The 25228-nt window shown below is 44.5% G+C and overlaps 1 protein-coding gene across 1 annotated transcript in view; it reads left to right on the top strand.

The window, feature by feature from the left end:
• ARHGAP10 (Rho GTPase activating protein 10) overlaps positions 1-25228 on the top strand; it is a 286377-nt gene that overhangs the window by 255777 nt on the left and 5372 nt on the right. Inside the window, exons 18-20 of the mRNA XM_081813112.1 lie at positions 4738-4897; positions 20674-20826; positions 21717-21808. Of these exons, the coding sequence (XP_081669238.1) occupies positions 4738-4897; positions 20674-20826; positions 21717-21808 (405 nt within the window). The remainder of the gene's footprint in view (positions 1-4737; positions 4898-20673; positions 20827-21716; positions 21809-25228) is intronic.

Genomic DNA, 25228 nt, shown 5'->3' with positions numbered 1-25228 from the left:
TTCTATATCGCTTCCTTTGTGTCCTCCATCCAGTGCCGTGACTTCAGTTCTACCTATGTGACACTCAACTCAAAACAGCTGTCCCCAACCTCTTTCCTGAGCTCAGGGGTTGTATAACCAGCTCTCCTCTGGGTATTTTCACCTGGATTTTTTATTGACACCTGTAGCCCAAGATGTCTACAACTGGTCTTATTATCTCTCACACCCAATTTGTTCTTGCTTTTTACTCCCTATTTCAGTTAATAATTCTACCATTCGCCTTGTTGCCTAAGCCAAGAACTTGAGGGTCATGTTAGGTTCCTCTTCCACCCTTCACCTTTATTCAGAGTTCTAGTGATTGTGCTACTGAACATCTCTTGAATCCATTCTCTGGATCTTGTCACTTTAGTACTTCACCCCTGCAATAACTTCCCAGTGCCTATGGAACAAAGTCAGGTGCCTTAATGTTTCATATATCACCCCACTTCGTATTCTTACTCTCTACCTTTGCCCTTATTCTCCAGCCAAATCCAACCATCCATGGCTCTGGAAACTGCCACATTCTCTCTTGTTTCTATGCTTTCAACCATGATATTTGCTCTGTCAGGGGTTCTTCCCTTGCAAGTTTGGCAGTAATTTCTTCCTTTTCCTGTTGCCTGACTCCCATGTCTTTCTCCCTCCACCACTGGCAGGTTTGGAAACTTCTTTCTCTGGATCTCAAAGCTGCTTGATAAAATCATAGTATGGCTGACACCACCTTCTGCTGTGTTTGTCTTTACTGTCCTCAGCACTGTACTGTGAGCACCTTTGGGTTAGGGACTGATTCTTCACCTTTATAACTCAGCAGCCGTGATGTGCCTTGTACGTAAGTAGAGGCTGAGGAAACACTTGTTTTTTTTTGTTTTTGTTTTTGTTTTTTTTAAAGATTTTATTTATTTATTTGACAGAGAGATAGCGAGAGCAGGAACACAAGCAGGGGGAGTGGGAGAGGGAGAAGCAGGCTTCCCGCTGAGCAGGGAGGCCAATGTGGGACTCGATCCCAGGACCCTGGGATCATGACCTGAGCCGAAGGCAGACGCTTAACGACTGAGCCACCCAGGCACCCTAGGAAACACTTGTTGACTGAATAAAGAAGGTGAAAGATATTTGTGGCTTCAAAGGGGAGAAGATGATAATCGGAAGCTGTGTGCAGATTTTGTAACCATACTTTGAGGCTTATAGATTTTTTTTTTCTCCTCCTTCGTTCCTAGAGGCACTGGCTTTCCATATTCATAATATTTCATGTGGCAGTGAGTCCACAGTATTTCCTGAAGATTCCTGGTTTGCCTGGCCCTGCATTATGTCCTCTAAGGATTACCGAGACTGAGGCCTGGTCTCCGCCCTCAAAAAATGCATAATGGAAATGAGGAATTAAAACCAGGTCATGAAACCATTAGAGGATAGCGAATGCAAACTTGCTTGCTGCATCTCGTTGTGAGAAAGGAGAGAAGAGGTGGAACAGGTAGCTGGCAAGTGCTTTGTGGAGAAGGTGGGAATGAAGCTGGACGCTGTGAAGAACTCATTTTCTCTTCTAGGTGGTGGTAGTTCTGTTTCTAGTGAGTTTCTTCTCTGGGAGTCTCTTCATAATGAAAGTCCTTCAGCACTATTTCTGCTCACTTACCGGAACAGCCTTGTTACTCACAGGTGATTTGTCTGTCTGTGGGTGCCTGTTAAAGGGTAGCACCTATGGAAGAGGTTGTGTGACACTCAGAAGAAATGGAAGGTGAGAACGATGAGAGTATCCGACTTTAATTCTCAAGTACAAATCAGTTTATAGGCTTTAAAATCTTTAGCCCAGAAATCATTTGGACATAGAGGTTTTTTTTTGGAAGAAGTTTTATTATTTTCACACTAGTTAAAAAGTCCTGGTTTGATTTGGGGGAACTAAAGTTTCAGAAATGGTTATAAGTACTTAATGTTTATGTGCCTGAGATGTTCTGTGCCCGCTTTCTCGAATTCAGTGATGCTCAAGTAGATAAGCTCATTCTGGAACAGTGAAGGAGAAAGGAAATCTGTGCGCACAGAAAGTAGGGTGAGGTGTCTCTTCATTTGATCAGTTCGTGTAAACATATTCCCTTCTACCAACATTCTTTTCACTCGAGGGTTCAGATCGCTACTGTTGGGCAGGACGGGAGAGAGAAATTCTCGTAATAGAATGCATTTAATATGTTGAATGGCCGTTTGTGCTGTGTCGGTCTGCTGGGGAAAAGGATCTGAGGCATTGTGGATGAGCTAGTGTGTCTGGTTGTAAAAACATTTCAGGCATCTTTTGGAAGTAACGTTAGACCCTTGCTTTCCACTTCCCCAAAGTTGCTTCTCATTGAAAGGCTTCTCCTTGTAGGAATGAGTCAGGGAGTAACTGGTCCCAGACTCTCATTTGCTGTTTTTGCTATGTCATGCCCTGCCCTAGAGACAGGGCATGAGGCCCAGAGAGCAGAGGGCCAGGATCCAGCCTCACGGCTGGGAAGCTGCCTCCGTCTGACTCGCTGTTGAGGTGATCCTGCTCTGCCTCAGAGCTGAGCGTATTTTGCTACTTCTAGCCAAGCCCCGATTTGGCAGCTATTGTGTAGGTACCTGTTCAGGAGTTCCTGGGGAAGCTAGAGCTCCAGCCCCTCATTCTTGGGCATATTCACAGAACAGAACTGGATGGATTTGAACTATCCAGACACAGGAGGAGAAGTAGCCTTAGTTTCAAAGTGGACTGTAGCCCAGAATGAAAATAAATCAAAAGGAAATCATAGTGGCCTATCAGTGGGTTATGGTTTATTTGCCTGAAGTCTGACCCATGTATTTGGGGCTGAGTTACTCCAATTAGCTAAACATTTTGTGGTGAAGGGCTATGGAAAAAGTGACTTCACCAAAAGAGGAATCATATAGTATTCTAGACTGCACATTTGCAAATGGGCACCGAGCAAGCCTTTACAGGGACACTGAGACCAGGGAGAAGACCTGCCCACAGAGGTTGCATTCATCTCTTGTTGCAGTTTCTCTCTCACCTTCCCCGATGACAACACACTTAAGGAAAGAAAAAGCTCAGAAAACTCTCGTTTACCAGAATCTTCTGCCCACGATCATCCTGGTAGTTCCTCTTAACTACCCCCATAAAGAATTCCTTTTTCCAAACATCACCACCATCTGTAACTCCTACTTCCTTGAATTCAACTTTTCTAGATCTCCATTTCTAAGATTCTCTCTCTTAGCCTGAGTTGTAAGCTGGGTCAGAGTTAAATAAGAATTATCTCATACAATCAATTTTCAAGGTTAGCATCTTGGGATCTAGCTTAATCAGAGCCCAGAATTTCTCTTGTGCTTCATTGTTAGTAGAATTGGAAATCCATTTGAGATGGTGTTCTGAGAGCAAATTCCTTGCCATTCCTGGCATTCATGCGTACTCTCTTTCTAGACCTGGGACTAATGGACTAAGGAAAAATGAAGGTTTAATCAGCTAGAAGCTGTTTGTGGCTTCTAGCTGTGGGTATGGTCCTCCAGGTTGTGTATCTTCTACTTCGTGGCAGTTTCTTGATCTACTATTGTGACCCATCATCTGTAAAATCAAGGTCAAACCAGTGCCTCTTGATAGAATATTGCTACCTCTGCAAGGCATCCTGGAGCAGTTAATATTTTGATGGGGACTGTGAATGTGGCCGGAGGGTCACAGCTCTGATGGGTGCTGTTCTGGTACATTATGGTAGGTGGGAGTACCAGGAAGATAAGGAGACCAGTTGAGGAAAACAGCTGCTCTTGTGAGCTCTCTTTTCCATCTTCTCCATTTTTTCACCCCAGCTCGTAATATGTACAAATGATACTAAACGTATTCCATAAAATGGTCCTCTGTGAATGATAAATCATGTAACCCATTTACAAAATGCTTTTTAGTTTTGGTTTAAAGTCCTCCCCGCAGTCACTGCAGGCGCCTGATTCTTCTATAATATCCTCCCTAATGTTCACAGGGAAATGGAAGTTTCTCTATGTCTGAGATTTTAATAAATTGGACTATTAAGTTGTAATCCAAGACCCCAGCTCAGAAGACAAGATCCCTTTAGAGTTGTTGACTTTATTACACACGAAGTGTTGACTGGCAATGTCTTAAAGAAACATTAGGTGACTAGAAAGGGAGAGGTTGGCCACGTTGGGGCTGGTGTACTGCTCTGAATTATTCTTGGGGTTATCACTGACTTATAACTGTGCACCTTAGAGATTAGGAAGTCATTGTGGCTGCCATTAAGGCTCTCATCTTCCATTGGATCTGATTTTGATTATTGTGTTTTCTTGTGGGGAAAATACCCCTCACTGTGTATTATCTATGATTCAGTTTAAGTGTCTTTGGTTCAAAACAAAAACAAAAGCTTTAAAGAGAAGACACCCAAATAATCTCAGGGTGAATTGTAAGTATAATTTTGGTTTTCATTTGATTTGAGTAATCAAATGATGCCACATAATTATTAGTGGAGTTGTTTTTTTCCTTTTTTTTTTTTTTTAAAGATTTTATTTATTTGACAGAGAGGGACACAGCGAGAGAGGGAACACAGGCAGGGGGAGTGGGAGAGGGAGAAGCAGGCTCCCCGCTGAGCAGGGAGCCCAACATGGGGCTCGATCCCAGGACCCTGGGATCATGACCTGAGCCGAAGGCAGACGCTTAACGACTGAGCCACCCAGACGCCCCTGTTTCTTCCCTTTTGAGTATGTGTTTGGAAGTTCATGCTTTTTTTTCCTCCCTAGGTGACAGTGCTAACCTTCCTAAGGAGGACACCCCTACCGGGAATCTAGATTCACTGTCCTCTCCATCTCCCACGACTGCAGCTGTCCACAGGCCTCCTGGACCAGACAAAAACCACCTTCATGCTGATGGGGGCAGCTTTGGGGACTGGGCATCCCCTGTGTAAGTAGCGGTGCTTCTGTTTGGTGCTGAGGAAAAGAGGGCCATGACCTTCATTTTGAAGTTCACATGGCAAGTGGGTTCTAAAGTGTTAGGTCTAAGTACTTCTGTTCTCGAATCAGTGAGACTGCTTAAGGGAGGATGGCCCATAAGGAGGCCTTCCTTGAAAGCGTCTCTGTTCCCAGTGTGGAAAGGTGGATGGTGCTCTTTCATATCTATTTTGAGTTTAATTTGTGGCAGTTTTGGATTGCATGAAAGAAATTTGTTACTGTCCTACTCAGATACTCAGGATGTTTTCTCAGTAGTAAGGCAAACTTTTAGACATAGGAGAATGCGTGCATTGTGATCCATAGACTATTGAAACTATCTGTAGAATGATATTTTAGTTGTTTGAATTTTCAAGATCTTTGTGCTAGTGTTCTCTGCCTTCTCCATAACACCTTGCATACTTGACAATTGATGGATGAAATATCTGATTTTATCTTCTCAGTTGGGTTTAGTGACAGGCATGTGCAGATCAGCTCAGGTATGTCAGAACAAATAATACTAATACAAACAATATCATGGACCTGGTCTGACTACATGGTTTGTCTTTCTGCGCTGACCAAGCTGTGGAATAAGTGCAGACTGGTGGTGGTTTGGGACATCGAAAGAACATCAAATTTCAAATAAATGCTTGGAGAACCAAAAAAAAAAAAAAAAAAAAACCCTACTATTAATTACATGCCATTACTTGATTAGTCAATCACATTACATCCAAAAAGACATTTATAATTCAGCCTGAGAGTATTTGGGCATCTTGTCTTCAAAGTTAAAAGAGAAAAATTTTTTTTTAAATCAAAGTTGCCTAAAATAAATCACAGATAATGATGTCATCCAACCCTAGCTGGGCATTCTTGGGACTTTAAATGGAATTGGAAAGTGTCCCTCACATTACTTGGCTTTTTATAGTTACTGCTGGATTCACATGAAATCATAATGAACTTAATTAAGTATTAAAAGAGGCTGGGAGAATTTTGGTATGCTAAAATTTGGGGGTGACCTAAAGACTGAAAATCTAACTGAAACTGCAAGTGAAACTCAAAGTATGGAAACATTCTCCAGATGAGATCTTTTTCCCCAAGATTGTAATATATGTATATTCATATGCCAGAGACTGTGTATTATAGACTTAAATTGCCTATTACTCAAACATGCTTGTCATTTTTATTATTCTTTTTCTAGATTAAAAATTCTCTTTTCACTTTAGTACTCCAAGCACCAGTGACAATGGTTACATAGGAACCAAGAATCTAATCCTGGGCCCTTGGGGGGTAGAATTTGCATGGGTGCATGTGGGCACATGTGTGTGCGTTAAAGCAAAAACCAGATTTCTAATTATTTCTTTCAGTAAGCGTGTATCATAGTGGAGAGCAGCTTGGTTAGTCCTACTTCTTTCAGAGTGGTTCTGTAGGAAAGTGACATTTTGAGCCATGATATAGCCAATGCTCAATTCATAGCACGTTCATGCCTGAAACATGAAGGGCTTGATATTTTTGGTCATAAATCAAACGAGGAATGAATTCCCCAGCTTCCTATTCATACAAATTTTAAAATGTCATGGAAAGCACTCCAACACAGAGAGGCCAAAAAGGGAGAAGAGAAAATAAGTAGTTGAAGCAAGTCTGGAAAGGAGATTTGTATTATAAGGTAGACTTTCTCCTACTTCAAGAATTTGGGTTTTTTTTTCCCTGTGCAATGGATAAAATGAATGGATATTTCTCTTAATTATAGGGAGTGTTTCTTTTGTATCTTTTGAAGGGTTTACTTGTAAGCATATTTCAGTTCAGATTTATCATGAAGTGAGGAAATGTGTCTCAAGCTTGAGCACTCAGCAAGATCACCTGGAGGGCTTGTGAAGCCCCCACTGCTGGGCCCCACCCCAGAGTGACCCTGAGGCTCAAGGGGCGGGCTCCAAGTATGCATTTCTAACAGAATGCCCCTCTCATCCCCCTGGTACCAGGCATGTGTGGATTGTAAACAGCTTCCCTGAGGAGTATTATAATTAGGATGAGTGATATCTCTTCTTGCTTTTTTTTTTTAAACTCTTCTGGGATGGTGTGTTTGCTGTCTTGAAGTCCCCCTGAGTGGCTCCCCCATACTTTGATTCACTCTGCTTGAAATATTTCCCCCTTTCTTTGCTCAAGGCGATCTGACCTATCTTTAGGGTCTAATTTAGTTTCGACTTTCAGGACGCTTTCTCTAGTGCTGTAGTCTATAGGAAGATTCTCAGTATCTTTCTGTCTATACCTGATGCTGGACATGGGGAAAATATTGCCTTCTAGTATTAGGTAATATTTACCTTTTAGTGTTAGTTGATATTTAAGCGGTGTATGTGTATCTGTATATTCATATCAAAGTCTCTATCTGCCTGTCTGCCTATTTGTGTATTTTAGTCCATTCAGGCTGTGATAACAAAAGTACTTTGAGTGGCGTATAAATGACAAATTTATTTCCCACAGGTCCATTAGAGAACAGAGGTCCTTAGACCTAACACTTTAGAACCCACTCACCATGTGAACTTCAAAACTTCTGGAGGTTAGATTTCCAAGATTAGGGTGTCCTCATGCCAGGTTCTGGTGAGAGCCTGCTTCTGATTTGCGGAGTGCTGGCTTTGTGACTCTTATAAGGACACCTAATTCCATTCATGAGGATTCTACTCTCATGACATCACTGAATCCTAATTACTTTCCAAAGGCCCCACTTCCTAATAGGACACAGTTGGGGGGGGGGTGCGTAGGGTTTCAACATAAAAATTTTGAAGGGACATAAACATTCAGTCCATAACACTGTCTTTCCCTCACTCCAAGATAGAGTATAAAATTATTGATGATAGAAATTGAGTTTTATAACTCTTTGAACTTTTTAGTGATCTTAACATAGTTCTTAAAATGGGAAATAAAATACTATGTATTTATAAAAATGCCTTCCTCTTAGAAATCTCATTTCTTTCTATATATCATTGAATGTCTGTTAAGCAACAGTGCTTTGTTTCTGGTCCATCTTCCTTATAAAGATTAACCGAGTCTTCCTCCAGGAATTTCACAGAATTAATCTTACCATTTTCTCTTTATGGCATTTTTCTGTTTCCTTAGCATTTGTAAATGTGGTTTTCATTGTGTGGTGTTTTTGTTTCTTCTTTTTTTAATCCGTGACCTCTGCACACAAGCTGTACAGTATTGAATATAGTAGGCTCTGTGTAAATACTGATTAAGATTCCTTTTAATGAAACCAAAATTGCTGTGGGGTCATTAAAACTTTACCTAGGGCTTTAAAAAAGGAGGCAGTACCTGGGCTGCCTGGTTTTAAACCAGGGTAGTGATTCTTCATTCCAAAACTTACACTTGCCTTATCTTGTGTCCTGAAACACGGACAAATGTATGTGGATCACATAGGACCCCAGTAAGTCTGCCGTACAGAAATGCCATGACCCTAGCCATGGGAAAGCAAATTTGCAGAGGAAAACCTACAGCAGCCAAGATTCAGATGGAGGCAATGTGTAAACACAGCTGTAGCCTCTGACAGGTAGAAAACAATACAGCCGAATTGGATTTCTTGGGTTTCTGCTGATGTTTATGACTTGTGGGGATTATTCATTGCAGTCAATCAATCTGGAGCTATTACTTACCTGTACACTCAGGAAGGTGACGGGTGACTTCATTGCCAGTGAAGAATTGCTAGCTCAGTCTCCTTGGAGGACATTACATCATAGGTCAAGGTATTTCAGATGTTTCGAAGTCTTTTTTTTTTTTTTTTCTTCAATAAAGTGGCTTTCTCTAAACAGATTGTCTTCAATTGTAAATGATAGAGCAGGTTCTTGACAAGTAATCCTTTTAGGTTCCCTGCCACAAAAGAAAATCTCTTTTAAGAAATACCAGCCATTGCTATCTGCTTCCTTCATAGATTGCAAGTGAAAAGGGCCGCCCCCTTTCCTGCCAGCACATCCCCACCTCCAAGATGGCAGCATCATAGAATATCTCTGTGTGGTTGGGAATGTTGGTATCCCAAGGTACAACTCACGCTGTGCTCTGGCGGGCCAGAAGGGCAGTAGATCCTTCTGTCCCATCTGATGAGAAGCTTGGTTTAGTTTATCCTGAATAGTAAGTCCTGACCCATCTTTCCCGGTTGCTGCCCAGAGCTGCTTTTGGACAGCAGCTTCATGCCTACCCAGACTTGATGCTAGTTGCTTGCAATCATTAGGCAGTAGACTCCCACTCTCATTTACAGCCTTGTGCTGCACGTCATCCCTAGACGCTGTGTGAGCTCACTGGTAACCATTTGTATGCTTGTCAGTGAAATAACTTGCTTCCTTTAAATTGTGCAAACAGTTCAAGGTTGCCCATAGACAACTACTTGGTATTTTAAATTACTTGGCTATTGGTTCCATGATTGCTTTTTAGGAAAAGTTGATGAACACATTTTGCTGGGAGCCCTTTAAGTTTGATTTGTGGCTTAGTGTACAACACCACACCATGAGTGATTTGTCTGAGGTTCAGAAAATTAATCATCTTAAACAGTTTTTTAACAAATTTCTGTGAAATTTGGCACACACCTAGAAATTAGAAGATAGCAGCCATAGGGAAGCCTTATCTTCACCTCCCCCCTTCATCTCATTTTCTGTCCTTTTTGTGTCTTCTCCAACCCTTCAGGGAGGCTTCCTCTCGAGTTTACTGCTCCCAACCCTTCTTGGCCAGGGGTAGTCAGTTCACCCTAGAAATTGGTATCTTATATTTTCCCCCTCTCTTGTTATGATTACTGTTTAAAAAGAAAATAGGGAATTTATCTCTTAAAAGTTCTCCTCACATCTGCTTTTTTTTTTCTAACTTGACTCAAATGAACACATAATGCTTTTGTAGCAAGGGAAGGAAAGCTACGTAAATTTGAAAAGATATCAGGAAGCAATGAATTGTCCATCATAGGAATTTTCAGCATCTTTAGTAGCTAGGGGGGAGATTGTATCCTAATAAGTGTAGCACATTTCTCTGCTTACCTGTAGGCTGGCTTTGGTTACAGACTGTGGTGGGTTCCAAGGATTGAGGTCTCTAGTTGAGCTAGTACCTTCATATGGAAGGATGTCCTTTCTGGTGCTGGCTACTGTGAAGAGTGAGTTGGAAGCCAGTCCCTGCCCTCCCCCCGCGCCCCCCCCCCCCCACACACACACCTAAGTGAGCAGCAAAGTCCCTGGGTGGATTCAGAAAGATTGAAGTCTCAGATAGCTCAAGTGAAGGAAGAATAGGGCCTGTGAGCAGGAGGAGCATGTTCCCTGGCTGTGAGCCCAAAGCAGCCTTTTAAATTATGCTCAGAGGATGGCTCCTTTCTGGACTTTGTTTTGGGGCATCGGGGACTTACAGAGAATAGAAGCTTCTCTTCATCAGTGGCTGGTGGTTAGAGGCTGAAGAGAAGGCTTGATTAGATACTTACCCTCTTGCATTTCTCAGAACAATGGGGCGTTAATTATCGGGGGCCACCAGACTTTGTTTTAGCCACTTTATAAATGATATTTCATCTTAGTCCTTACATGAACCCAGCGGGGTAGATATATCTTCATTTTTAAAGATTGGGAAATCAAAACACAGAGGGTAGGAAAATTGCCCCAAGCCTCAAGACTCATAAGGGACAGAGGTGGAGTTTGTCCCTGATCTGTCTGCCCAGTGATCATGGTGTCCTTAGACTTACTGTATTTAGGGATTGAAATTATCTAGGTGCATATGAGAGCATTGTTTGAAGTGCAGGTTTCCCTCGAATCTGAAACCCAGTGAGATCACAGTGGCTGTCAGCCGCTCATTGCCCTTGTTTTGAAGAGGGAGCTCTGCCCCCACATTAGGTCCTGTGGCTTTGGTTTATAATTATCTGTGGGGGATAAACACTTGAATCTGGTTGCTGCATATTCATCATCCAACACCTTTGGCTGAGATTTGGGGAGGAGGGCATCCTCCCCAACAACAGAGCTGAGAGGCTTAGAAATTTGAAAATTTGCAGTAGAGCAGCATCCATAATTTTTTTATCTGGTCGTCTCTCTTTAGCTTCAGTAGAGCACTTGAAGCTAATCTCAGAGCCCGCATACTTGGCCATCGACCACAAATGTCTACTCTCACTCCTTTCTTTTGGGTACAGTTTTGGTCCTGGCTGTTTCCTTGAATCTTCTCTCCAGCTCCATGGGAATGATCCTCACAGCCTTCCATACACGACCCGTGTGTCTTGCTAGGGCATTTTTGGTATTTGTACCGTGTACTTGGATTCGAGTGTGGCCCCGTTCACGTCTTCCCTTGTGCTGTAACTACAGGTTCTGAAATTCGAAGGTTTTATTTTCTGTGCAGAATGTTAATTGTTCATGTAGCTTCAAAGCCCCGTAATGAAAAGTGGACTTCCTAAAACTAAGACACACGTCGGAATTTTGTCGTAGCTTTTCTCCCGTTTAACTCAAAGAACAAATTACGTCTTCTCATTATTACTATGTTTCATTGTTCTTTGTTGTTTTAATTTATCATTTGCTCTGCATGGATTGGTTGGCGGCATCTTCATATCAAAACGAAGGCAAGGACCTCCTGAGTTCTCTGTAAAGTGGAAGATCGTTGAGATTGGTAAAGCATTGATTGGAGAGTCACACAGGCTTGGCTTTGTATCCACCTTCTGCTTCTGAAAACCTTGGAGGCCTTCTATAAATGATTTAAACAAACCAGGGCTTAGCACAGTTGTCTGTAAAAGGGGAATCACAACTGCCCCTCTGGATTGTAAGGTTTCAAGGTATCACATCTAATAAAACCCAATCACGGCTCTCCTGGGAGCACCAGATGCCACCTGTCTGGATTGCTTCCATCTGAGAACCTAATTTGATATTCTTAGTTTAGGTTGGCCCGACTTCCTGGTTCATGAGTTCCAGAATCTCCTTACTAAATCACTCAGGGAAATAACCTCTCTGGTCCTGGGGAAGCCTAAGAGGTTGGTCCAGGAGGACTCCGCTTGGGGTTCCTCTCCTTGCCTCTCTGTGTAGGAACCCCCTTTGTAGAACCCTCTGAGAATAGGGTCTTTGGATATTGCGTGACCAAGGCATGCCGTGCCCACTGGGACCAGGCCACTCTGTGAATTATTCTGAGCGGTATGGCTAGCTTACTATTAGAACAGGTAACTCATAAAACCAGCTTGGTAAGTAACTAGAGGGTATTTCTTAGCAGAGTACTGCTGTACCCCTTTTGAGCTGCGCTTGGGAGGCCCTGTGTTACATGTGCGGGCCTCACACCAGGTCGCACCTGTTTTCCACATAAGAATTGAGCTGCTAGAAACATTTTTGTCAGTTATCCCGCAAGACCTCAATGCTGAGGCCTCTAATGCCCCATCATTTTCTGAAATGAAGCTTCAGTTCCTTTTCTGTTCAGCCAGCAGGCTAAAGTTCAACCCTCTTACCTGATTCCAGTAATCATCTGGAAGGAAGGAAAATGGGATTCAGGGAACACTCTTTGAGTGAAAGATGGGTCAGAGCTGTAATTCTGAGACAGTTCTTTTATAGCAAAACCCAAGAAAATGACCACCTGTGGAGTGAACTTCGTAATCTCTAGGATGACTAGGTGGTGGCGTCCTTTCTCCTTAAGGAAGGAAACCGCCAGGAGCCTTAGCACCTCATGGCGGGAGGGGAAGACTGCGTGTTCACTGTGGCCGGGTCCAACTTGAAAAGACTTTGTCTTAGGTGTGCTCGAATGAATTCCTGTGGGGCTCTTTCCCCTGTCCCGGCCCACACCCCTCCTGCAAAAGACTTTTTTCTCAAGGACGATCGAGTTACTGCTTCTGTGTGCTAGCTTGATATATTGTTGTCTCTCTCGTGCATGGGAGGTGCTCGTGAGCAGCTGGTGAGGAGCGCTTCTGCTGCAGGCAGGCCCTGGGCATTGGTAGATGGGCTTCTGGCACATAGTGGGGGGCCCATGCCACAAAGCTAGTGTAGACAGGGGGTGGGGGGCAGGGGCCTCGCAGGCCCACGGGAGTTTGCAACATCATTGTCATCTCCCCCCAACTCTCCACTCCGAAATGGATTCTCATCTGGTCCATCTAATGCCGGGGTCAGCACGCTGTGGCCCACCTCTGCCTGTTTTTATACATAAAGTTTTATTGACACACAGCCACCCAGTCACTGACGTTGCGTCTGTGATTGCCCTGGCGCAGCCATGACAGCAGAGGGGAGGAGCTGGGAGACCAGCTGTATGGCTGCAAACACTAATGTGTTTTCTGTCTGGTCCTTTCCAGACAAAGTTTGCTGACCTCGATCTCCTCTATAAATAAAACAAATCTTTTTGGAAAAAACACCTTTCTTAAAACCCCGTTTCAACAAGTGAGGTTAATGGCCTTAAGATGGGCAGTGTAGGTGATTTTTAAACGTAACCCTTACGAATCTTTTCTTGTCATTGAACCAAGCAAAAGGTTTCCTTGTGGCTTTGGATGTCTTCAAGGGGTGTGATCCTAATTTCAAAAGGTCTTTAGTGTTTGAATGAATAAAGAGTTTATATGGGGCTGTTTGTTTTTTTTTTTAAACCTATTGTTTAAAATTTTTATTTGAAATAGTTGTAGATTTACAGAAAAGCTACAAAGACACTGCAGGGGATTCCTCTAGACCCTTCATCCAGCTTCCCCTGCTGTCAGCATCTTACCGAGAATCATGGCAGTTTTATTAAAAATAAGAAATTCACATTGGTTACATGACTGTTAACTAGAGACTTGATTTGGATTTCACTAGTTCTTCCATTCCTGCCTTTTTCTTCCAGGATCCATTCCAGGATACCATATGGCATTTACGGCATCCAGTGACTTTTTTTCCCCTTTTTTTAATGGTGACATCCACTTAATATCTCCAGTTTTTCCTCTTTGAAATAGTTTATATGTTGTCTTTGGGTAAAGAAAATTATTTGTTCGTGATGACATAACCCTGGAAAGCAGAAGGGACCTCTGACTCCAAAGTACCTAATACTCATAATAGGGGCTTCGTTTATCGAGGGTTCGGTGAGAGCCCGTCACTGTGGGGGTGCCTCACACCTGGCACCCCACTGAAGCTGTACAGCCACTTGGCCTGTTAATGATTCCTTTCATTTTCGTTAAGGAAACTGAGGCCAGGGAGCTTGATACTTACCCAAATTTCAGTTGTGGATGGCCCTCAGCCAAGGCTAACAATGTCATGGGGCACCAGCCTCCAGCGGGCACTCTGAGGTCATTCTCCTTCTCCTTACCACAGCCTCTAGCTAGTGAGAAGTGTCCTCTGTGCTTCCAAAAACAAAAGGAAAAAGCATAGGGAGATTAGCCAGAGCTGGCTTGGGAACCCAGGTCACTCTTCGGAATGGTGGCACTTCCCGCACTTGTAATTTGTGTGATTACAGTCCTTCAGTAGCCACCCCCCCTTGCCTTTAGCACACAGTCCTGCCCCCTCAGTGGGTCTGACTCCCGCCCTCCTCCATTCCTCTCCTTGAATTCTGTTCCAGCCACTCAGAAGGACCTGAGGCTGTGAGCTCTGTGCAGTCTGGTCAAACAGGCTGTAGCACCCACATGACCTTGAGCAGATCCCTGTCAGCTTTCTGAGATGCTCTTCTCGCAGGTTCTGTGAAATGGGAGCACGGCTGGCACCAAGTGCATCGGCGTGTACGTGTCCAGCCCAGTGCTGGAGCGAGCGGCTGGGCCTCGCGGGAGCCAGGGTGCGGAGGGGTGACGGTGATGTTGGCCCTGGCTGCATCAGCTCAGGGCAGACACCGCCTCATCCAGAAAGCCTTCCCAGGGTCCGCGTGATCGCTGGATGCTTCCTCCTCTGTTCTCCCCAAGGACCCTGGGCAACTCTCTACGTGGCAGTCATCACACTGTGTTATGATTATCAGCTTGTCATTCTCTACTCACTTGACTGGGCACTCATGGAGAGCAGGTGTCCTAGTCCCCCGGGTGTCCCCAGGGCCTAGCATGGGGCCTGACAGGTAGTTCTCGGGCCGTAAATGATGAGTGAACTAGGTCCACGTCCAAGTCTCCTAATGGGCAGTGAAGGCCTCCTCGCCCAGCCCTGGACGAGGGCGACTGTCTTGTCATAGGCGTTTGCCCACCGCTGCTGCTGTCCCCTCAGTATGCTCATTTGGAACCGACAGTGTGCTCACGGTGGGATTCTCCCTCTCTGGCACTTAAGCGATAACTGTGGCATTTATTTGAACAGAGATTTCCCATAATATACAGATCTACAATATTTCCTTCTGTCTTTATTAACATTTTCAAACACTTTTGCCCAGGACAGTCGTTCTAGACTTCGGCTGTACGTTTCCAAGGCTGGAATGAAAGATCATTTCACTAATGTGTTAGCTTCTGCTCGGAGACCTTGCAAATGAGGTTTTAAAACCTTTCATTCCAACGCAAACTTCTGATGCGATTCTGACATCATATAATCAGAGTCAAATATCTTGGTTGGGGGGGCGATTTAATCACTTCATATAAGCAATCATTTCTTTCCTTGATATGTATTCTCCCTGTTCTATGTCCTTTGAATATTTTAAATTATGCTCATTGCTCAAAGAGCCCAGAATCGGGCACTTGTGTTGCCAAGCACTGCCCAAAGCCTGATCCGTCTGTGTTATGCAAGAAATGTTCACTAGATGCAGTAGTTCTCCAGTGACTGGTGCAGCTGTTGTCAAATTTTAACAGTTAAGGCCCTAACTCCCCTCCCCCATTGCTGAAATGCTTGTGCTCTTCTGCTGCCAAGAAAGTTTTTAATATGCATGGAGCGTAGAGTCTGGTATTGGAAAAGAGTGGGTCACAGTTTGAATCAGAAGCAGCATATATTGCTGATATGTTACATTTTATAAATATAAACTGTAAAGTATATACATACACAACTACTGTCATAATTTTATGTATCTGAGGGTTTATTCCTGCTCACCACGAAATCTACAGGGTCTTTCCCTGAAATACAGGCTCCAGAGCAAGAGTGTGCATTTATTATTATTATTATTACTTTTATAGAGGTCTCTCAGCACTTTCAAAAATGCGCATTCTACTCCCCGCTTATATGTTCCCAACCCGCGCCCCCCCTCCCCCCTCCCCGCCCCCCACCAGAGCACAGGAGACGTCTCTGTTGCCTTAGGAATAGCCAGATAGGCTTTCAGTGTAAGTATTTTCAAGAATGAGTTTCTGAATTAGCAGTATGAAATCTTTATGTGTTTTTCTGCAACCCTCTTGTTGCCATTTGAGAAGGAAATGTCTCTCCTCAAAGAAGGTGGCGGATACTGGCTCTTCTGCGCTCAAAATGGAGACGGGTCCATTCAGAAGAAGGCTCTTTCAGTTTAATGTGTGAAATTGGGAAGCTAGCAAACAAACAGTTATTAGTACTTCCCTTTAACTTATTTCTGTTTTGGTAAATGTGGTTTCTGAGCTTTTCAGGAAGAGTCGACTTCTGCCTCCATTTTTGCAGACCACAAGCTGGCTTTCAGGAAATATGTGGCGCTTAGGTACTTTGTTGTAATTGGTTGCAGCTCATCATTAAATAAAATGGGTGGTTTGTGATCATGCCAGTCCTACTCATCAAAAATTTGTAAAGGGGCAGTAGGAAGAAGGATATAAATGTTTTCTGATGCTTAAATTTGGGAAGTGGTAGGAGTGAACACTGAAAATATTTCATTATGTTTTAGCAGGTAATAAGCTTTTTATTCTTAAATTATCCATCATTTTTGGTTTTTAACCCAAAGACTTTTTTTTTTTTTTAACCAGGATTCTCCTCTGAACCACAGCCAAAAAAAAAGGGGGGGGAAAGAAAAGGCCTGAATATTTTCTCCATTTTCCCAAAGATGTGAATGTCAAGAACTTTGAAGTCTGAAATATTCTGCTTATAAGCCACCACATTTGTCTGTTGTGGTTTCATGGATACTGGTAGAAGATGCGGGACTCCTGGTCAAAAGACTGCTGATCATAGCAGGAGTAGTAGTCAGAGGATCAGATCCCTGACTCCTAGTTCCTACAGGCTAATGCCCCATGGGCCGGCTGATACCTGCATGCGGAGTGTTAAAAGAGAGGAACCCAGAGCTTAGGAAACCCAGATCTTCTATGATGAGCAGTAAAGCCTGCTTTTTTCTCCAGGTGGAGACCCAGTCTCTATGTCCCCAGGCTGTTTGCTCTACAGACATCCTTGGAAAGATAGTCTAGGAGAAAGGCAGCCAATGCCTCTGCTCAGTAGGAGTGCAGAACATGAGAAGCACATCAAGAATTGTCTCTCACCACATGGGTAGCTGGAACCATTCTAGATGTATAGGAGAGATGTTAATTTTATGTACCTGGATGCCTTAGGGCTTAATTCTCTCTGAGGGCTCAGGCTGAGAAAAACTGTGAGACCTTTGCTGGGGTCTGCCATTTCCAAAATGCCCAGTGTGTTAAATCAGAGATGAGAAAGAGAATATCAGAAACGATATTTTCCTCTGCTGCTTTTTGGGAAAATATAAATAGTGTATTTAGAGCATTAAATACAGTTGACCCTCGAACACTCAGGTTTGAACTGCACAGGTCCACTTCGATGTCGGTTTTTTCAATACAGTACAGTAGTGTAAGTGTCCTTTCTCTTCATTATGATTTTCTTAAAAACATTTTTTCTAGCTTACTTTATTGTAAGGATGCAGTACGTAATGCAAATGTAACATACAAAATATAGGTGAATTGACTTATTGGTAAGGCTTCCGAAGTTCAACAGAAGGCAATTAGCAAGGGTTAAGTTTTGGGGGGAGTCAAAAGTTACATGTGGATTTTTGACTGCATGGGGATCAGTGTCCCTAATTCTCGCATTTTCAGGGGTCAACTGTAGTTAAAAAATTTCTCATCTTCATTACAGTAAAACCCCCAAAACAAACAAAGGACCCCACCAAATTCTGTAAAGGAGGAGGTGGTTTATATAAAGAAGCTTACGCTTACAATTTCTTGCCTTCAACAACAATTCGGGCAGTGTGCTTGTGGGAGACCCCTATGAGACATGTCGTTATTGGACCTCTGTTGGCTGAGGTGAGAACTCATTTTAGGACTTTCTATTTACTTAACCACTTCTTGCCTCTTCCTCACTCTTTTCCAGTGGAGAAGCCTGTGAAACATTTCTAGTACCCAACCCAGCAGCTGTTCTGTTTGTTTTCCAAACTTTGTTTTGCCACGTAGGTCTCCTCTTTCATAGGACTTCCGATTCTTCACGTGACTTCTGATGCCTCCTCCCCACTGAGACTGTTTCCAGACTTGGGTTTTGCTCCCTCTTTTGAATATTCCACCTCACAAAGTTTTTGCCCGTGTGCGATCCTGAAATCCGAAGTGACTGGCTCAGGCTTCGGAGATGCTGTAGGGGGAAACCCAGGAAATTGAATATAGAAACTTAAGTCTCAGTCTCAGTGGGAAGTCTCAACGGTTATCTGGGTGAACTGGTCAGTGCTGGATCACATAGCACATCTGTATATTGAAGGACATCAAAAAGATCACAGAAAGCAAACAAAAATGGCTAATGTTGAGAACTTGACCCTGAACAAGGATTGCTGAGTCTGAGTCCCTGTTTTGGGACAGGATGGAGAAGACCAAGTTAAGGGATAGGCTTAGACCTATAACACCTGCTATGCCAACAGTTCTTTCACTTTCCAAAAGGAGTGTTTTTCCTTTACAAAAAAGCAAATCACTTAAAAAAAAAAGATGTGAGGATTAAGTAGATAATAGCTATACAATTTATGATCTTTATTTTTAAAGAGCCTTATAAATATAGTCACCATTGTTACTTTATCTTCATCCTGTAGCTGTCCTCCCTCTCTGCAGATGGATGGCCATCATTTAATCACTAGGCTATTTATGACCTGGAAGCGTTGATGGGGGTGTGGTAAAACATCTCATCTGTTGCCACCACCACCCTCCGAGCACCTTGAATAATTGCTGGGAGATGAAATGGCAATTGTTTGGCTAAGTGCAGTCTTAAATTCTCTGTCAGAGCTTCACTCACGCCTTCTTCTCCCTTCCTGATTAGGAAGACACCACTTAAGGTTCATTTTCTGATAAGGCATTGAGTGACTTTTGGTGCTGGCAATACAGATCATTTGAGATTTATAGGTTTCTTTGCTTGGTTATGAAATAGGTTTTATGACTTCCACATGAATTGGCTGGATCGGGGGATTGTAAATAAATTGTTCAAAAAATAATGTTTTTTAAAATGGGAGCCCCTCTCCCCTTTACTGGTCAAAGGATAGGAGACCTTCTAGTGTACTAAATATCTATAAAGTCAGTAATGCAATATTTCATGTACTTGATTTGTAAAATCCAATTGTAGTGGTAGAATGGTTGTTCAGATGTTCATGGAAGACTTCACATGCCTAGCACTCTGCCTGGCTCTCTGAGGTCTGTGGAAGGAGTTAAAGACCTGATTTTACTCCAAAGGCAAGAAGGATCTCTGAAACCATCACAGGATAACTCCTGCCAACCTGCCCTCCTATTTCTTACTGGGCTGGGCCTTCAGAGATCTGTGCCTTAGACCAAAGGAGAAGCATTCGGGGAGGCAGGCCTGGAGCTGAGCTGAGGAAGGGACAGATTGGGGCTGGCAGAGGGGTTGGGGAGCCTGAGAGGTGAGGAGAGACCTGAGGCAGAGTGCGGGACCCATCAGGGAGCAGGCAGAGGACAGGTCGGGGAACGCACTCATTCTTGGGGAGACGGATGGGGCAGCCTGGGTCTCAGGTGGCTGAGGGTGGCTGGTTGAGCCACTCGAGTTGGAGGACTTGGACTGGGGGCTGAGCCAGGAGACCACAGTGGAGACACAGGCACGAAGCAACGTGATGAGAAGGTAGAGAAGAGGACAGCATGGGGGCTATTGGAAGCGAAAATGGACTGAATTAGATGTTAGTTCTGCTGCAGAGGAAAGAAGCAAAGGTAATGCTCAGGAATGGGGAAGGATAAGGAAGCTGCTCACGGAAACTGGTTTTAGCTGAAGAGGGTGAATTTGAGGTGAAGAGCATCTGGGTGTAGCAGCCATTGAATACATGTGTGTCGAAAATGTTGTTGAAGCGAGCAGCTTTCATCACTGTGCTTTTAAAGTAAGCTTCATATACCATAGTCACAAGCCTCTAGTTTGGAGATAATTAAAGAGTAATTTAATTCAAATCAGCATCTATTTATTGCCTTCTTTTTCATGGTTAGAGGCCCCTCCGTGAGTCTGTTCACTGACCTTTTTATGTTAGCTTTTTTTTTTTTTTAATTTGCAAATATTAGGGAATGTTAAGGTCCCCAAAGATTTTTGCTGTCCATGGGTTTCTCTCTTAAGTGCTGTCTTTGGTCTGCTCTAAAGGAATCTTGATTCCTAGGGGCAGTTTTTTCTGAGTTGTCCTGTGTGTATGATCAGATGAAACAGCTTTAAACACTGAAAGGCCATGTGTTGGGTTTTTGGAGCGACAGGTCATGAGTTTGACTGTAGATTCTGACACTTTCCTTATAAGCAGAGAACATGAGCACCTCAAAAGTCCAAGTAACTGGTCACGGCATTTGGATTCTAGTGTCCTAATTAGTGAACTGATACGGTGCTAGGTTGGACAAGACTCGATCTTCCCCATGAACCTGGAGAAGTACAAGGCATCTCTCCTTTGGATTGTGGTTCTTGGGGCTACAGACCAGTGAGAACTCTGTCCTGTTCTAGTCACTGGGGGAGATAAGGAAGCTATCGTCTTAGCCATTTAGGAATGGGGTATCACGTATTTGGTGTTCTGTGGCCTTTATACTATTAACCCTGTCCTTCAAATTTCCATCTGCAGTCCCTGCCAGACGAGATCACCCATGGTCCAGTGGCTTAACACGCAGTCCCCAACCACACCAAGCTGCAGCCCAGTGGTCACACCTTCTTCACCCAAGCCACCGCCTTCTCCCCTCTCTCTGCCTGCCGCCATAGTGGACAAGCCGCTGGAAAGGTACGGGGTATGGCAAATGATGTCGAAGACAGGGGCAGCACACAGGCTTGATCAACCTGAGCAGCTTCTTGTGTTCCCTGCACAAAAGAGGCTTGCTCAGGTTCTCGCAGAAGTGCTGGCCTAGCAAGCCCTTCGTCCTGGGTGGTAGGCTGAAGTTCTTCTTGTCTTCACTGGCTTCTCCCCACTCCAGTGAGGTGGGGCACTTCCTTCTGCTTCAGTTTGCATCTGGCTAACACCATGGTCTCCCTCCTCCTCTGGTGTGCTCTTTCCCCAGAAGGGCACAGAGGGCATTTTGACAAGTGGTGAGAAGCTGAGCCTTGAAATGCCTTTTGGAGGCAGGCGGAGGGGGTCAAATAGCGAAGACCCAGCGCAGAACAACAAACTCCTTCCAGAGTGGTGTGGAAGGAGACTGTCCGCGTGGACAGAGGGATGTCCGCTGAGCACTGCCCCAAGTCACTCGGTGCGCGCGCCTCTCCCTTCACTGCCTCACCTTCTGTCTCAAGATACTGGTGCTTTTCCTAATAGATGAATGCAGCGCTTAGGAGTAAACATACCCTGTGGCTCCGATAATGCTGAATGATAGGAAAAGGGCATCCCACCGGGCAGAGAGGAGAATTAGGTGATGAGGTTCAGTGAAAGCTTCTCAGAGAAGCTCCCAGAAGAAAGATTTGAATTTGAAACCCATCATTTACTTGAAAATCAAGTGCTGTAGATGTGCCCGATGTTCACTTCGCTGCTATTTGGTTAGTTGGTCGGTTTGTTTTTTGGAAGGAGTTTTCCCACTGGTGCTGTGTAAATGAGGTGTGGGAAGGGGTGGGGTTGGGGGGAGGTGAGGTTTCCCCTCCCGGTTTCTCACCTTTTAATTCATGTCTTTCATGTTCCCTTCTCAGCGTTGTCAGTCGGAAGGCTCGAGCAGTGTATCCGTGTGAAGCAGAACACAGCTCAGAATTGTCTTTTGAAATAGGAGCAGTTTTTGAGGATGGTAAGTGTCTGTGGGAGCTCTGTGGTAGCATATATTCTGTCCCCCCTCAGAATGTCTACAATCTGGAGTAAGCAGTCACTGGTTGTGGGCTTGTCAGGGGCACACGTCCATCCCTTGACCCTTTGGGCAGGAGAGAGCTGGCCCAGTTGGCTGCCGGGGGGCGTGGGGGGGCTGGCTATGGAATTCCACTTCTGCTTTCATCTTGATGATTCTCCAGCCCTTTGAACTCTTGTGAATCTTTGCTCAGGACATCCTTCTCCTGATGTAGAGAAGCCAGTGCCACTTGGAACTAAGAAATACTTCTAATTTGCATCCTTTGTTTTCTTCTCCCAGAGTCTCCAGCCAAGCCTCCTCTGTGTGTCAGGTTTGCCAGATCTGAGTTACAGAAGAGAACTCTTGTCAAAAAATTTTGGTTTATAGTTCCCATGCCATTCTTTTGCTTTACATGATCTTTGCTCATTTGAATAGTGTGTGAATCTCTGGATCTGGGTATTGACTTTGTACATTGAAGCAAGGGTGTGGATTTTATCCCAGTCTTTAATATTCACACACAAGCGTTTAGGAGCTTTGCCTGGCTTAGTATTTCACAGATTTCTCCTATGGTTCATTGTTTGTCTCTTTTCCCCCGTCTCCTGATTTCTTCCTTAACAGTCTTGCTCATTCTGAAATTCATGGGTTGCTGTGGAAACGGTGATGCATGTGGGTGGAGCTGCCCAAAAGAGTTCTGGGGAGGCAGTGAAGATCTTAGATGCTTGGAATGGAAAGGTGGGTTAGCCAGAATGTTTGGAATATATGGAATATATCAACACAACACCTAGTGGTATATTGTCAGTAATGCAGTGTTTGCTGGTGATTGTCTTTTAGAAAGCAATTTGCCTATTTATTTATATTTAGAGAGGGAGCGGGGAGGGACAGAGGGAAAAGGCGAGAGAAAATCTTAAGCAGCCTCCACGCCCAGTGGGGAGCCTGAGGTGGGGCTTGATCTCACGACCCTGAGATCATGACCTGAGCCAAAATCAAGAGTGAAATTAAGCATCAGACGCTTAACCGGCTGAGCCACCCAGGCGCCCCACAAGTTGCCTCATTTAGAATAGATTTGTGTGTGTGATGTGTACTCTTGAGAGCCAGGAACTCCTGATAGTGTCAGAAAACAAACAACACTCCCGCCAGAACCCCACATACAGCAGAATTATACTTTATGGAGAAATTTTATTCTTGGAGTAGAAGCAAGGTCATTCCTCTGTCACCATGACACACACACATGTGATTTTGCCAGGAGAGCATGGTAAAAAATCTGCCCTACTCCAGGCCCTTCACATGTTGGCCCACCACGTGGCAGGACAGAACACTGAGACAGTAGTGTTGAAACCCACCCATTTGAGAGGTGATGGTGAACGTTTACATTGTGTGGTGATTAGACCTGATCGGGAGCTTCTGAAATCCCTTAGGCTATATTGTTCGTCAGATGTTTACCTTGGTAGAAGGTGTATCTATTAGGATGCCTTTGGCTGCAAGAAACTGATACAACCGGCTATCAGTCGTGAAAATAGATTAGCTCCTACAGTGATTAAGTCTGGAAGGGTTGGCTAATTCACATTCTCAAAGATAGCATCAAAATCACGGTAGATCCATCTCTGCTGAGCCGTTCACAGCTTGTGGACAGGGGCTGGCTTCCGCGGTGGGGACGAGATGGCTGCCAGTCCAGGCATCATAGCTATGCCAGACCCTCGCAGAGGGGGGTGCCTCATCCTTGTGTTTTTTTTTTGTTTTTCTTTTTTTTTAAGAAGGAGAAAACTTTTCCAGAACTTCTTCCTTCGTTTACCTGCCCTCACGTCTCAATAGTCAGAACAAGGTCAGATGCTCACTCCAAACCCATCACTGGCCAGGGCTTAGAGCAATCTGAACCACACTGGGCGCAGGGACCCCTCCTCTGGGCACACAGACACGTGAATGACGGTCAGGACCTCAACCAAATCCAGTTTCTGCCATCATGGGTAACGGGAAAGGCTAACAGATGTCAGACACGAGAGACTGACTGCTGTACCTCTGAAGTCCCCCCCCACACACGCACGCACGCACGCACACGCGCGCGCACACACACACGTATTAGTATCTCACTGTGTTTAGGAAGAGGAGAGTGATGAGAGCAGGTAACTATGGATCATCAACCCTGCAGTTATTTTGCTTAAGATCAGATTGGCTTTTCTACTTTCTCTGTGCCTTTGGACGAGTTAAGTTCTCTCTGGATCAGATTCTCCATCCTAATCTTCACGGATGTCTACAAGAGTGATGCGGTGTCAGGGCAGCATCTTGGGCCACGGGTGTGGGTAGGGCTTTGAGAACAGCGCAGACGTCCGTGGAGGACGGGGCCGAGCAGGGAGCCACACTTGGCGCAGTGTGGGGCGCCAGGGACCGGCTCCGTTCTGAGCCAAGGTCTGTGTCCCTCAGACTCGGTGCTCTGTAGAGCTGTGTCCAGCTCTGGCTGGGTCCCCGGCACAGTGGTTCCTCAGTCTCTCCCTCAGGCCGGCTGCCCCCTTCTCCTACACAAGTATGTTAGCGTCTTATTTTATGTGAGCTCCTTGTCCTGTGCGTGCTCCCTGTGACCCTCCTGCAGTGACGGCACAGAGAAGCACGGCGGACACAGAGGAATGCATTCAGAACCTACACCGTGACCCTCGCGGTGTCTTAGGGCTAGTTCTTAAAGGGTACGGAAAGTGAAAGGCCCTTAAACAGGATTTATTCTTTTTACTCTGCACCTTCATCTCTGTGCATAATTGATCTCTTAGCAGAAAATGCATAATTTGTTGTGTGCTTGCTTAGGATGTGTAGTGAAGCTCTTCCTTGAATGGTTTGGGGACTTCCTCTCCGGGGACCGACCCAGAGTAGGACAGAAGGGCAGCTCGTCCGGCCTCAGCTTCTGTGGAGCGAGGCAGGGCTCCGGGTGGCCGCTGTGACGGCACCAGCCACAGGAATGTGGCCAGGACCACCTCTTTTCTGCACACCGGCAATACTTTGGCCTCTAAAATGTCCGAGACCTTTTCCCTGTGTTCGCTTGTCCACTGGAGCCTTACCGGCTATCATAAATGCTCTTGCAATATAATCGCCTTTTGTACCTCATATGGGCAACAAAGAAAATTGGTTTATGGCATTCAGTGGCCTTTGGTAAAGACAAAATCCAGGTCAAAGTGGCCCGTGGGCCGCATCATCAGTAGTTATGTGGTTTGTAATATATACAACAGTGAGAAACCCTAAAGCAGAGTGTGGAAGAGAAAGGGATCTTTAGTAATGAAGTAGCTTGATAGCTGTTCCTTGCTCTTTTGCTCTTACCGTGTGGACCTGGACGTAAGTTATGAGTTTAAATTGTAGGCTGAAGATTGATCTGTATTGTAGACACATGAATGCTTAGCGGTTGTTTAGGGG

This window comes from Leptonychotes weddellii, chromosome 2 (genome assembly GCF_054177405.1).
Source record: "Leptonychotes weddellii isolate Sample4059 chromosome 2, ASM5417740v2, whole genome shotgun sequence".
Lineage (NCBI taxonomy): Eukaryota > Metazoa > Chordata > Mammalia > Carnivora > Phocidae > Leptonychotes > Leptonychotes weddellii.
The sequence above is the reverse complement of the archived record's forward strand: the minus strand, read 5'-3'. Positions and strand labels throughout refer to the sequence as shown.